This window comes from Talpa europaea (assembly GCF_964194135.1).
Source record: "Talpa europaea genome assembly, chromosome: 12".
NCBI classification, from domain to species: domain Eukaryota; kingdom Metazoa; phylum Chordata; class Mammalia; order Eulipotyphla; family Talpidae; genus Talpa; species Talpa europaea.
Genome location: NC_140079.1, coordinates 47,664,105 through 47,676,703, shown reverse-complemented (window position 1 = coordinate 47,676,703; position 12,599 = coordinate 47,664,105). Strand labels below are relative to the sequence as shown.

The 12,599-nt window shown below is 56.0% G+C and overlaps 1 protein-coding gene across 2 annotated transcripts; it reads right to left on the bottom strand.

Moving 5' to 3' along the window:
- Nucleotides 1-3,277: 3,277 nt before the first annotated feature.
- On the bottom strand, nt 3,278-12,260 carry PIK3R2 (phosphoinositide-3-kinase regulatory subunit 2; the record flags this gene model as incomplete). 2 transcript variants are annotated; one of them, XM_084249092.1, is made up of 15 exons in its annotated part: nt 3,278-3,485; nt 3,815-3,985; nt 4,162-4,233; nt 4,990-5,166; nt 5,379-5,521; nt 6,536-6,661; nt 6,757-6,937; nt 7,096-7,194; nt 7,293-7,401; nt 7,539-7,624; nt 8,087-8,291; nt 8,382-8,513; nt 8,585-8,635; nt 9,013-9,138; nt 11,939-12,260. In XM_084249092.1, 15 exons carry the CDS (start codon nt 12,258-12,260, stop codon nt 3,278-3,280), a joined length of 2,208 nt encoding a protein of 735 aa, XP_084105218.1. The 2 variants fall into 2 exon arrangements, with proteins under 2 accessions (XP_084105218.1, XP_084105219.1); XM_084249093.1 differs by having other exon boundaries at nt 9,013-9,105.
- Between the last annotated feature and the right edge of the window lie 339 nt (nt 12,261-12,599).

Genomic DNA, 12,599 nt, shown 5'->3' with positions numbered 1-12,599 from the left:
GACCGTGGCGGGCAAAGGTACTGTGGCAGGATCGCCTCCCGGGGAAGGAGCTGCCTTTAAGGCGGCAGTGGCCCAGCCCCCAGGCAGGACCGCCTCCCAGTGCCCACGCCCCTTGCACGGGGCTGACAACTCCCTGTGTGTACTTTTCTCTGGGTCTCCCTTTCTGACAGCCCGCCCTTCCCCACCGGGCCCCATGTTTTGAGGCACCAGCGGCCTGGACCCAGCCCCACCCCACCCCAGCATCAGCCCTGTCAATGAGCCCTGGCTGCTCACTGCACCGGATGGAGGTGAGGTTGGGGCTGTGGGGACAGAGACACCGAGAGATGGGAGGGTCGTCACGTGCTCACTGACCCTTCTGGGGGTGGTAGGAGTAACCCAGTCTCCCCTCTACCTCTAGTCTGGGACCCCATGTCCCCACCCTGGACTAGAATGGGAAGCAATCCCCTGAGAGCAGACCCCTGCCTCCTGGTCTGCGACTCTCATCACTCCCAACTTCACCCCTTCCCCACAAAGACCTGTCCCTGTCCCTCACTCCTCCCCAGCTCTGGCTCCCTGGGACCTACCAGAGCCGACTGACAAGGCTGACTCAGGCTTGGCCATAGCTGGACCAGAAAGCAAAAGCCAGAGCAGGGAGGGGTGCCTCAAGTCTCTTGCTTTCCCCCCTCCCCTGCTGGAGCGGGGTGGGGCAGGGGAGAGGAAAACTGGCGTTTCTCCCTTCCTCGGTTGGAGCTGAGGGTAGTGGTGGATGGTGGAGTCGATCCTCAGAGAGCTCCTGTGGTGGGAGAGCAGCCCAGTTCTAGTAATTACTTGGAGCCTGTGGGGGTGGGGTAGAAGTCAACAGACCTGGCTTTGCCCCTCTCCTCTTCCCAATTGTACTGGGCACCTCAATTTCCCCTTTTATAAAATGGGACAAAAAAGTTTGGAGAATGAGCCACCCAGGAGCACTCAGAGGGAGGAGCGGGGTAGAGGGTGGGGGTGACACGGCTGGGCTTAGGATCTGAGAATGGTGTAGGGTATTGAGGGAATGAGGGAGCCCTTCAGACTCTGCAGGACCCCATGTCGGGCATAATATGGGGATAGGTCCCACGAAGATGCCCAACCTGCTTGCAATAGTTTCAGCTCAGAGCTGCAACTCCAGTGCCAGCATCGCCAGGAGCATGTCCACGGTCAGAGGCAGTTTGGGAGCTGGGGTTTCCCTAGTGCCCAAGGCTGGGCAGCAAGTGCATCCCACCTCTTAGGCTTTAACAAAGACTGAACAACACAGCTTTGGGAAGTTAGCGTGTGCCCCTGTGCCAGGCAGGCAGGAGGAAACAATAATGTACAATTTCCCAGAAGTTATTAGGCACCGAGGGGTGGCTTCATCAAGAAACTTCAGGAAGCTCCCGTGATAGGATTCTCAGGCATTCCACTAGGGTAGGGGCACCAGTAATTGACTCTGCTCAATAATAAGCAAAATGATGACTTTGAGAAAATAAAGTAGAGGTTGGAGGGCTGTTATCTCTGCTCCCCAGGGTTAGCAGGATAGAGTCATGGGTTAAGGTGACCTTTTTCATATCTGTTCACAGGACAGGAGAGACTTAGTTACTTACAGAGAAACATGGTTGCTTACAGAGAAAATCCTGCCTGGGCACACAGCCCCCCCAGTGCTTGAGGAGGCTGCAGGACCCTTAAGTTAAGCTCCTATAGCTTTGGGCTGAGCAGAAGCAGGTCAGGGGCAGTTGCATTTCCTGGGGCATGCCTGGCCACATGCTGGGTGGGAAGAGTGGAGAGCAGAGGACCAGGAACTTGGATTGGGAGGGAGGATGGTGAGCAGTCCAGGTCAAGGTCATGGTGGGGACTCAGCTCATGGTCCCATGGGTGTCAGGGCCACATATGAAGGCAGTCAGAGGAGGGGCTGGCATCAAGACACAGGACGCCCCTCTGGGTCGCATAAGAAAGGTTGTGACCACTGACCCCAGCTGGCACTGAGGAAGACACACATCAGAGGGGAGGCGAGGGCCCAGCTGGTGGCCCAGTGCTGGGAGTTAGACCTGGGTGGGGGATGGGGCTCAGGTTTGAGCCTCTCTGTGACCTTGAATAGCTTTCTCAACTTCTCAGGACTCCAGCAGCTAAAATAGGGGCGGGGGATGTTAGCCTTCCTTGGTGGCCTGGAGCTAAACTGCGAGCTGAACATTATGGGTGCTCAGGAGTGCCAAGACCCACTGGTGACGGACCAGTCCCACCGCCGACAAGAAAATCAGCCATCTTGGTCAATGTCGTATCTCCGTTCGATGTTTATATCCGTATCAATATCCACGTACCATACAAAATCTGCCTGCCAGCCTGGCCGGGCAGGGGATGAGGGTCTGAGGGCACTGTAGAAAACCGGGCTCTCATCCCAAAAGAGGAGAGAAAAAAGGGCTTTACAGTCAAGGAAAAGTAAAATTCAAATCCAACAACAGCGAAAAGCCTTGACTCTGCACGGTGTGGAGCAGCCACAGGCAATGGTGTGGTTCATCCTCCACTTTTGGGGGCCAGGGCAGGCTGGGTCAGCTCTCGCTGATTTATTTTTGTTTTCTTCTGGGGGTACTTCTCAGTAACTGGGGGATAACCCGGTGGCGGGTTTCACTTCAGGATTTGGAGGGGAAGTTGGGGTCTGTGGGGCGGGTCCCGCCCGGCCCCAAATGTCAAGCCGAAGTTCTTGGAAGCAGCTGAGTGAAGTTCCTTCCTGCCCAGACCCCTGGTCTATGGCTTAAAAATTGGGGCACCCTGGCTGGGGCCACCCAGCCCAGGAGCCTCTGTAAACATGGTGGATGCAGCCAGGTGGGACTCGAGGGAGCCCGGGGCCTGTGGTGGGCAGTGCAGAGTCGGGGGGCTGTGGGAAGGGCAGTGCCCATGGGGGAGGAGGTTGGGGGGTGGAGGAAGTGGGACCCCCAACAGGGAGACACAGAAGGACAGAAATCAAGAAAGACAGGGAGAGAAAAGGAGACAGAGAACAAGAAAAACTGAGACAGAGAGAGAGAGAGGAGAGATGAAGAGAGAGGAGAGAGAGAGGGAGGTGGGGCTACAGACAGAGAGACAGGCAGACACAGAGAAGAAAGGAAAGGAAGATAATTACAAAGACAGAGCTGGAGAGAAAAAGAGAGAGACAGACAGAGAGCAAAGACAGAGACCCAGAGAAAGAGAGCTGGGGAGGAAAAGAGACAGGGAAAGACCTTTGAAGAAGACAGACGAACAGACAGAGAGGTGGAGACCCGGTCTGTCTTGGTCTGAGCTGGGTCTCCTGGTGTTGAGCTGGTCAGCGGGTGGCGGGTGGGGGCCCGGGGCCAGGGGCGCGCACTGGATGGGCAAGCGTCACGGTGAGGGCGTCGTTGTGCTGCACCAGCGAGGCGTGCTGGTAGTGCAGCACCAGCTCCTTCAGCGACCCGTACAGGTTGTAGGGCTCCGCGAAGCCAAAGCCCGTGGCTGTGCGGTAGATGACGCAGTGTTTGGTGTCACCGTCCACCCTGAGGGCATGGATCAAGGGGTGGGTCAGATGGGTCCCCACAGGCTCTCCCAGCTGGATTCTTCCACTTCCCCTGTGGGTGGGTGACCCTTGCCAGGACTGGTATTCCCCATTTCTTGCAACCCACCCTGATCGAGATGCCTCTGGGTATTATCCCAGCTTCCTCCCCTGTCCCCAACATTCCCTTCTCCCTGGGGCAGTCAGGGGTGGCTTGTTCCTGGCGGTTTTCCTGAGGCCTAGCACAGTCAGTGCACAATGAGAGCTCTAGAGAGAGGTGCAGATTCCCCCAGGCCTTCAGACCACTCTGGGCCCCCCCAACAGAGCACTCACACCACAGAGCAGGCATAGCAGCCCCGCTGGCTGCTCTCACGGATGAGGAAGGTGCCGTCCCGCTTCCCACTCAGCATTTCCTCAGCCTGGGTGCGGTTGATTTTGCCCACATACCACGTGCGCTCCTCGTGGTGGGGAAGATCATCCTCATCCTCCATCAGTGCATACTGGCTGCACGGGAGGAGGGAAGGGCCCTGGTCACTCATCCACCAGCATTCCAGGTCCCTCTGCTGCCTGGACAACTCTCCCTCCCTGGTGAACTCCTACTCATTCTTCAAAATCCACCCCAAACGGCCCCTCCTCTGGGAAGCCCTCCCTGGGAAGCTACCCTCCAGGTGGCCACTCACTCTTCAGTCTCGTTTTTGATTCCCAACCACTCATTGATTTTCTTCTGTCGGGCACCTTTCTGGGTGAGCCACCTAGGGGAAAAGAAAAGGTAGGCTGATCAGAAAATGAGACAGTAGCAGAGGCAGGCAAGTCCACAGTGGATCTGCCCAGTTGCAGGCTAGGGCTGACCTAGAAGTGAGGGCTTCAGTGTGATACCCTTGGGTTGCCACAAGGGGTCAGCCTGAATACAGGAGGGATCCCCAGCTCTGCCAGGAAATACCCCACCTTTATGATTCTGTTTCAAGCTCCCAGAACAAGTCCTCCTGGCAAGGGCTGCATGCTGTGCGGTTGGCCTTTGCCCAGGGTAGCTATCCTGTACCTCAGTTTCCCTGTCCTGTAAAGGGGAAACTTTACAAAGCACCTGGAGAGGACAGAATGAGTAAATGTGTAGAGAGCTCAGCACAGCAGTTGGACATAGTGTGGAGGCGCAGGCAGGAGAAGAAAGCCCTTGCCAGGGTCTGTAAGGGTTAGTACGCAGAGGCGGGATCTGAGCCGAGGTAGCAGCCCCACTGTGTGAGGGTTACACATTCATGGAGCAGATCCTGTGGAAGGCTCCAATGACTCAGCCCTGTGGGAGCAGCACTCCCATTTCACAGACTATGAGGCTGAGGGGGACCCATAAGGAGCCCGTCCAGGGGGCTGGGAGGGCCGGTGTGGGGGGGGGGTTGGGTGGGTAGGAGGAGAGGACGACTGGAGGAGAGGGGAAGGGCTGTGGAAGGAGATGCCTGCAGAAATGACATCCCAGGGACCCCTGCACTGAAGGGAGACCCACAGGCATAGGCACTCACACGAGGTACTGATCTCGGATCTTGCGCAGCTGCATGAGGTCTGGCTTGAGGCTGTTCATGCGCTTGTCGATCTCCCGGTTGTCTGAGGCCTGTGCCCGCAGCTCCTGCTCCAGTTTTGTGCGGCTCTCGTGGATCTCAGCAATGCGGGACTTGAGCCGCTCAGAGTTCAGCAGGATCCTTTGGGGGGAGTGGCACAGAGGTTACAGATGGTTCCCAGCTTCTGAACATGCTATCTCCACAGACTTCTCTTTCTGGCAAACTCTTCATCTTCAAAGCCCATTTCAACTGACCCCTTCCCCCTGGCACTCAGCTTGCCCCTCCATTTCCTTCCTTTCCCCACATGCACTGCACCAAGTCAGGGTGGGGTGAGGCAAAGGGGCGAGACTCACCTCTGCATCTCTTTCTCATTGCCCTCACGCCGAAAGCGTTCCAGATACTCCTTGCTGCACTTCTCTTGCGTCTGACCCTGCTCTTCAAAGATCTTGATGGTCTCATTAAAGGCCTCGATTGCTGTGCGCTTCATCTGCAGTTCCTGGAGGAAAGGGTGAATCTCAGCAACTCCTGGAACTTCCCACAAGTCCCTTATGAGGGGTGAAGGCAGAACCCAACTCTGATATGGAGCCTTTGCACAGGCCATGCACATCATCCCTTCAGTTCCTGCTGTACCACATGAGCTATTGATCTTTAAGACCTCATTCCCTCTTAAGATTATCTTTACAACCACCTGAACCTCTTAGCACTGCTGAGAATTACTAAATCTAGTTGCTACAGTTCATGGGGCTCTTTCTTGTGGCAGATGCTAGTAATACAATGAACACGTCCGTAGGCATCGTCTCACGATGCTTTGCAGCTCCCTAAAAAGTCTGAACTACTAATAGGGAAGCTGAGGCTCAAGGGACCTAAGTCACTTCCCAGGTCATCACGATGTTCTTAACTGATCCTAACCCAATGTCTTGTCAGTACCTCAGTGATCCATCAGTACAAAGGGACAAGAAAGAAACTCCCTGGGAGATGAAACAATTCTTAGCCCAAGACCAGTCAGTAAGTCTGAGGAAGCTACATCTCAACTTGCCACAGAAGTTTAACACAACCCTGAATGATAAAACCTCTCCCCTTCCCCGTTTTAAAAGATGCTCTTCTTTCCTGTGACCTGACCCTCCGTCTCCACCTTTTGTCAGGTTAGCACTATCATTTTGAGTAGCATTCTGGCCTAAGGGGATGGAGAAATAACTAAGACCCACACTTCCAGCTTCCAGGAGGGGACTCTGAAGCCTGAGAAAGAGACAGCTCCCAGGCCCTGGGTGCAGTTACTCCTGGGAGGCTGGTTGGGACCTCTCCTCTGTCCTTTGGTCTTCCCCTCCCCTCACCTGATTAAAAACCATGTACACTGATTTCTATGTTTTTAGAACAGTCCCCAGTGCTCAGTGACTACTTTGCAACCTAGAAGCAGACAGTAGTCCGTGTGGCCTCACCACTGCCCCATGGTTCTGGGGTGCCACCTGTGTGCAGGCCGTGGTAGTAGGGGTGGTGGTGCATGTGTGCCTACTTGGGAGGTGCGTGTGTATTCCTCGTAGAGCTGGTCATACTCGCGGCTCTTGTCCTGGTACTGCTGGTGGTAGACTTTGAGCTGGGCGCCCACTGCCTCCACACTGTCCTCCTTGACGATCTGGTCCTGGGGATACCCGGTATGATCAGAGAAACTACCTGAGAAACAGGCCCCGGGCTGGCCAGATGCTGCCCTCCCCAGCTCTCGCCCCTGCCCCGGACCTGCTGGTACTTGGACACGGGGTACAGCAGCCGCGTGTCCAGTTTGGCGTTGTACTGGGCCAGCGACTCATGGCGGTAGTGGGTGATGAGGTCCACCACAGAGCAGAAGGTGAGAGGCTCTGAGAAGCCATAGTGCCCATCTCGGTGGAAGACCTTGATCAGCTTGTTATTCCCACCTTTCCTAGGAGCGGGTAAGAAAGCATATCAGTGCCTGACTCCCTGATCTCCTGCCCCGACACCACACATATCCCACTCTCTGTGCAACCCTCAGTCCTTCTGACCTCAGAGAATTCCTTTCTACCTCTCACCCCCAGTTAACCCTGCGAGACTGGCCCCTACCTGAGGGTCAGCGTGTACTCCCCCTGGATCTTGCTGGATGCATCTCGGACCAGGAAGGTGCCATCAGGTGTGTCCCGGAGTTTCTCATTTACCTCCTCCCTGTGGGGACACCCAGGATGGGGCCACGTGCCAGAGACCCTGTTTTTCAGGCCCTGCCCACCATGTGCCACCATCACCCTCCTGCCCTACAACCTTACCTGGAGATGTCACCCCAGTACCACTCGGCATCCTGCAGGGAGGGTGGGCTTCCCCCATTGGTGAGGACTTGGGGGGCTGGCTTTGCCTTAGGGGGTTTAGGCGGCAGTGCTGGGAGACGGGAAAACAAATATAGCAACTGTATGCTGTGTCTGGCTCCCACTACAACTCAGCCTGCTGATACTGGCATAGCCCCGAGTCAGCACTCATGGTGCTCCAACAACAAATAATAATATGGGAGGGGTCACCTGGGGGTGCGACCTCTTGTTCCTCCAGATGTTCCTGAAGTAACTTCTCCACCAGCAACACAGGGAAGTCGGGGCTAGGCTCAGTCCTAGGGGTGGAGGAGTGCAGTGAGCTTAGCAGGATGGTATGCACAGTGCAGCATGTGGTCCTGCACGTATTTCACACCTGGGGTACATGTGAAAGCACGTGCAGGAACAAAGGATGACACAGGCAGGTGTGTGGGCCAACTCCTGTTTATGAATACTCAGTAAGTGCTCAGTAAATGACATACAATGAACAAACAAGAGTGCAGCACCAGGGGTGGGGTCAGAAGCCAAGGGGGTCTTCCCAGAGCCCAGGCCCCATCCTTATTATCTTACCTTAGCTCATTGCACAGCTTTAGCTTCTGCCAACCCCCACTTCCTCCACTGAAAGCCCCACCCCAGTGCATGGCAGGTTGAATTCTCCACTCCTCTGCTAGCGTTTCTCATGGTCTGCAACCCTCAATGGCCAAGCTCTTTGGCTCCTCTACTTCCTGTCTAAAGCAACAGCCCCATGGCTGGGTGCTCACCCATCTGGCGCGCCCCCTGCTGCTGGTGGTGGGGCCTGCAGCAGCAGTGGCCCGAAGGTGGTGCCCAGGGCTCGCAGGGCCAGGTTTGGGGATGGGGATCGCCTGGCCACCCGGCCCAGGTGCTGAAGCAGGAAGCGCAGCGTGAGGGCATGGTGCAGGGTCAGCGTTGGGGGCTCCAGTGCTGGCCCCACTGGCCCTGAGGACTCTGCAGATGGATGACCAGGGCCAAGTGAGCTGAGGTAGAAACTTGGCAGCTCCAGCCCTCTCCCCTAGCCAGACTCCCTGCCAAGCTCACCCCGGAGGACCCGGTGAGCCTCAGCCACAGCCTCAGGTGTCAGGAGGGGCGTGGGAAGTGCCAGCAGGAAGCTTTTGACGCAGTCTGATAGGGCTGCCACGTCCAACTGCTCGAGATCACTCAGGGTCCAATCTGTGGGGGCAGAGGGACATGTTGGCTTGGCTGGCTCCTTACCCACCCTGCCCTTTGAAACTTCCCCTCACCTGTGCGTGCGGCAGGCAGCTCCGGTCTGTACAGGGATTCACTGTCCAGTCCTGGGGGAAAGGGGTCGGGGTGAGTCAGCTCCACCTCAGGTGGTAAGGCTACCTCTCAAATGCTACCAAGACCCCATGAGGTCCTGGGTGGCTACTTAACCTCCCTTAGTCTCACTTTAGAGTTCAGAGATAAGTGCAGGGCACGGGAGGGAGATGGTGGCAGAAGGCACAGCACTGCAATAGGGAGTAGGCTGTGGTGTCCACATTCCCATTCCCCTGAGAATCACTCCTCCCCCAGGTCAACATGGAGGCCCAGAACATCCTAGCTAAGCCTTCTTCCAGGCAGAGTGAGACTAGAAGGCCTGTGAGGGGATGAGTTGCCCATCACCAGAGGTAAGCAAGCAGAATCCAGAGGTTGCAGCCAGGCTGAGGCTCACCTGTCCGCTCAATGGCCTCCACAAGCTTCACTAAGAGGGGGGGTGCCACGTCAGGTGGGGAGAACTGTTCAGGCAGGTCAGGGAGTATGAGGCCTGGCAGGAGAGGACAGTATGTTAGCAGGGTTCCTGGAAGGACTCAGCCCTTCACAGGGTAGATCCAGGTGCCTGGTTCAGGCCAGTAACCAGCATTGTGGCTCCCATCGTGGGGGCTGGAGGAGGTGGGAGGGCTGAGTTTTTGGGAAACAATTTTTTGGGTTAAAATCTAGTTCATACAACTTCAGAGGTATTGATTAGTTTCCCCAAATGATACGGCCACATCCTTACCCTCAGTATCTATGACTGTGACCTTTTTTTGAAAGCAGGGCCTTTGCATTTGTAATTAAGTTAAGCATTCTGAGACCAGATCGTCTTGGATTTTGGGCCCTGCATTCAATTACTTATATCTTATAAGAGACGATGTGACCACAGAGGCAGAGACTGGGGTAACACAGCCACAAGCCAAGGGACACCCGGAACCCTCAGAAGCAGGAAGCAACAAGGAATAATCCCCCCAAAGCTTCTGGAGGGAGTGTGGCTGTGCAGGCACCCTAATTTTAGGCTTCTGGTCTCCAGAGTAGTCATAGGATAAATTATTATTTGAAGCCCCCTGGCTTGTGGAAACTTGTTACAGCAGCCCCAGGAAACTCATACAGCAGGTTTGGGGCTCTGCCATCGGTCACTGTGCAGACTTGGGTACAGGACCAGTCCTTTCCAGGCTTCAGTTTCCTCAACTGAGACACTGGCAGATGTGACACCTCTCCATTCTCAGTGGGAACAATGAAGTGGTAGAAAAGAATAAATGGAAAATAGTTCCCATCTGGGTCAGAACATCTGATTCCAAGGACCTTTCTCTATTTTCTAAGTCATTTTCCTCTCTACCCTTTCTGAAAAAGCTGGAAGCCCTCCCAAGCAGGTCTAGGGGTCTCCCTGGTCTGGACCCCTCCTGTCACGTTTCCTGGTCCACGGGGCCCTTTGTGCTCGGGTGCCTTGGCCTGCATCGCCACCATGTGCTATGGTTCTGGCCCTCGGCGGGGACGCTCTGGCACACAGCAGGGGCAAGCTGGGGCCTGTGGGCCTCTCTGAGTGATGGGCCAGGTGGGGCCTCAAGTTGGAGAGAGGCCCAGCTGTGTGGAAAATGCCAAAAAAAATTTTTTAAAAAGAAAAAACAAGCAAAGAGGAGAAAAGAAGGCTATGTGTGTGTGTGTGTGTGTATGTGTGTGTCGGGGAGGGGAGGGTTGCCACCAAGTTTCTGAATCTCAGTTTAAACTTGCTTGTGACCCATGTGCAACAGGCATCATTCCCATTTTAGAGAGGCTGAGAGAAGGAACAACATCCCTTTGGGTGCACAGCTGGGTTGGGGCTCCAGCAACATTGGAGTTCTACACTTCATACCCTGTTTGGGGCTGGAGGAAATGTGTTGGCCTTAGCATGTTTCCAGGTGCTCCCAGGACCCTGGAAGTGCAGAGATCAATGCTCCTGTTTGTAGATGAGGAAACTAAGCAGGGGTGTCCCACAGCCCTGGAGGTTTGGCGGGCAGGGCTGGGCCGCCAAGCTGAGCAGGGAATGTGTGGTGGCTGAGCTGAGGCCAGGCAGAGGAGGCGGCGCTGTTACCAGGGGGAGAGGCAGATTCTGGCTGCCAGCCCGGATGGGTCCGCCTCTTGCCCCTCCAGCCCAGGCAGGACAGGCAGATGCAGGCCTGGGTCCTGGAGACGCCAGATGCTGCAAGGCCCAGCCAGCACCATGCCGAGTCAGCAGCCCCATCCCACCCTGTGCTAGGGGCTTTGGGCATCAGAGTTCCTCTGGCACTGTGCCCAACAGGCCATTGGTAGGGGCCTTGGGGTATGATCCCGCACCTTGTCTTCCTGTCAGTACATGCAGCCTCTCATCACCTCCTCCCCACCCCTGAGCTTCAGCTTCCCCAGTTGGAACCCAGTGGGAATCCTTGCCCAGCACACAGTTAGAGCAATGCCAATGCCACTGAATCTCCACTCCCAGCACACCCCTTACAAGTGGGGGATAGTCAAGGATCTTTGGCCCCTTGTTGTATTGTGTAGACTTAGTCTATCCTCTTTGGGCTTTGGGATTCCTTTCATCTTAGAAATCATGTACAATCAGAGTAACACGGGATTCCTCATTGCATCCTATCTGCAAACTGCAGGATGTGAAGCTAAGCTGAGCCTCTGAACAGTCTGAACACTGAGTTTTACTGAACACTCCCCATTATCCTCAAAATCCTATGAAGCTGGCCCTCCCTGGTGGCGCAGGGGATAAAGTCTCAGTGTTATCAAGCTATCGGCATGAGTTCAATCCCCAGCCAGGGAGCTAACCCACATGGTGCAGCAGACCTCTCCTGTCTCATCCACTGCTCCCCTCAGCAGTGTATTTCAGTAGATCCGCCTGTTCTGCTCCCCACTCTGTCTCAGGTGAATTCTCCCACGCCTCGCCCCCTGCACCTCTGACCTAGACCCTAGTTCTTCTATGCAAAAATAAATCCTCCGAAGCTCCTGCCCTCCCATTCCTCATTTCACCTTACTGTTCCCCAGCCCCCAAATCTATTATTACATGCCTACTTCCTGGCCTTTGCTCTTACTGTACCCACTACCTGGAGTCCTTCACCCTCAGTTCTCTCCATGCAGGGCTCCTTCCTCATAGCATTAATGATTACCTAATCACATTCTTGTCACTTCTTGAACCAGAAGCCCCACGAGGGCAAGACCAGGCCTTGTGGCATGAATTGTGCCAAGCCTGGCCAACACTTGTTGACCGACCAAATGGCTATTCCTCCTTTCCTGGAAGAGGCCTCACCACCTCACTGGAAAGAAGAGGAAACTGAGGGTTTGAGGGGAACCCCCTCCCCACCCCACCAGGGCCCCTGCCGACTGCTCACCTGGCTCGGGGGGCCCATCTCGGGGCCTAGCAGGCAGTGGGCGGGGGCCACGGGGACGAGGGCCAGGCCTGGCCAGAGCTACAGGCCCCAGGAACTCGACGTAGGTGCCAGGGAAGTCGCCTCGCTGCCGTGTGCGCTCATTGAGACCGGGCATCCAGCCCACGTTCTGTGGGCAGCGCTCGCTGCCCTCAGATACCCCCAGTGCCTGCAAGGCTGCCCGGCTCACCACCAGCACATCACCTGGCAGCAGCTCCAGGTCCTCTGGCCGCTCCCGGCGGAATGGGTAGAGCGCACGGTACTGGAAGCCCTCAGAGCCAGCCATGGCTAGGTGGGGTGGGATCTAGATGGTTAGGTAGGTTGCTTGGGGCCCCAGTGGCCCCATCAGCTGGGGCAGGGGGCCAGGAGGGTCCACTGGGTTGGCTTGGGGTACTCAGACCTCTATTCCCAAGTGTTGGTGACCCTGGAGGCAGATCAGGCCTTGCTCCCTATTATTCCATGACCCTGATAAGGGTCACTTATTGCTCTGTCCACCATTCGCCAATTGGTGGGAGGGGGTCGGCAGCGTGATCTCAGGTCACTCAGCCGCTGCGTCCCCCCTCAATCAGTAGGGCCACGCCAGGCTGCTCATTCCTTTACATGGGGGGCCATCGGTGCCCGAGAC